This window comes from Pteropus alecto, unplaced genomic scaffold, assembly GCF_000325575.1.
Source record: "Pteropus alecto unplaced genomic scaffold, ASM32557v1 scaffold143, whole genome shotgun sequence".
Classification (NCBI taxonomy): domain Eukaryota; kingdom Metazoa; phylum Chordata; class Mammalia; order Chiroptera; family Pteropodidae; genus Pteropus; species Pteropus alecto.
In genome coordinates this window covers 10304-11271 of record NW_006434828.1, presented here as the reverse complement: position 1 = coordinate 11271, position 968 = coordinate 10304, and the positions used below count along the sequence as shown (strand labels likewise).

Below are 968 nucleotides of genomic sequence, written 5' to 3'. Positions count from 1 at the left end.
TCGTAGAATCCCAGCACCCTCCTCTAGCGTTCTCGTGACATGCTTAACTACAGAGCCAGCTAAACCAAGGCGCGAGGACGACTTCCTCCCTCTAAGCCACCTGTCACGCCGGAGGCCACAGAGGCCGCACACGTTTGGGAGTACGCGGAGGACCCGCCTCTTGTTCGATACCCCCCTGCTCCTGCTCCGTGCCTCGGCTTCGCCTCCAGCACCCCGCCTGGACCAGACCTGCAGGCAGAGGGAGACACGTACCGGCGCAGATCACCTGGCGCATCTTGGCTTCGTTGGCGAGTCTCAGCATCGTGAAGATGGTAGCCAGGGTGATGCCCATGTAGGGCATGAACTCAAACACTGTGGTGGGGAGAGGCCGCCAGGAGTGGGGTCAGCATGCAGAAGGCGGAGAGGACCACCCAGCAGCCCCGCGCTTCCCTGTGTAGAGCCAGGGGACACCCTTGTGCCTCTGGGGCCACAGGAAATGGTGTGGAAGTCAGTGAGAGGTCAAAAGACGGAGCTAGAAGTAGGTAAAGGGGAAAAGAAGCCAAGAAAGGCAGGAAGAGTGGGAAGAAGGGGAGGGACAGAGGACGAGGAAGAACGGACAGAGCCACAGGGAGAGCGGGAGAGGCGGGCCTGGGAGGCAGAGGGGACGGCGTGGGCTCTCGGACTCTCCTCCTCGTCTCCATCCGTCCGTCGCTCTCCCCTGGCTCTCTGGCCTCGGCCCGCCCTGGCCCCGGGAGCCCCTCCAGCTGCCTCCCCGTTTCTCTAGCTGTGACCCTCCGTGCCTTCGCAGCCTCTCCTCCCATCTCTCCAGTCCACCCAGCGGCCATCTCCAGCGTTGCCATGAACTCTTGGCCACTGCAGCCTCACCTTACTGGGCCCCTCAGCGAGAGGGTCGTCACTGGCCCTTGGGTCCTTTCGGAATCACTGTCCTCCTGGCAGCCCCACAAACCCACACTGTGCTCACCTTCGTC

At 62.9% G+C, this 968-nt stretch overlaps 1 protein-coding gene across 1 annotated transcript in view; it reads right to left on the bottom strand.

Annotated features, from left to right (window-relative positions):
* The window catches only part of MROH2A (maestro heat like repeat family member 2A), a 41566-nt gene that overhangs the window by 34208 nt on the left and 6390 nt on the right, over nt 1-968 (bottom strand). The window contains exon 5 of the mRNA XM_006909920.2: nt 253-351. Coding sequence (XP_006909982.1) covers nt 253-351 — 99 coding nt within the window. The remainder of the gene's footprint in view (nt 1-252; nt 352-968) is intronic.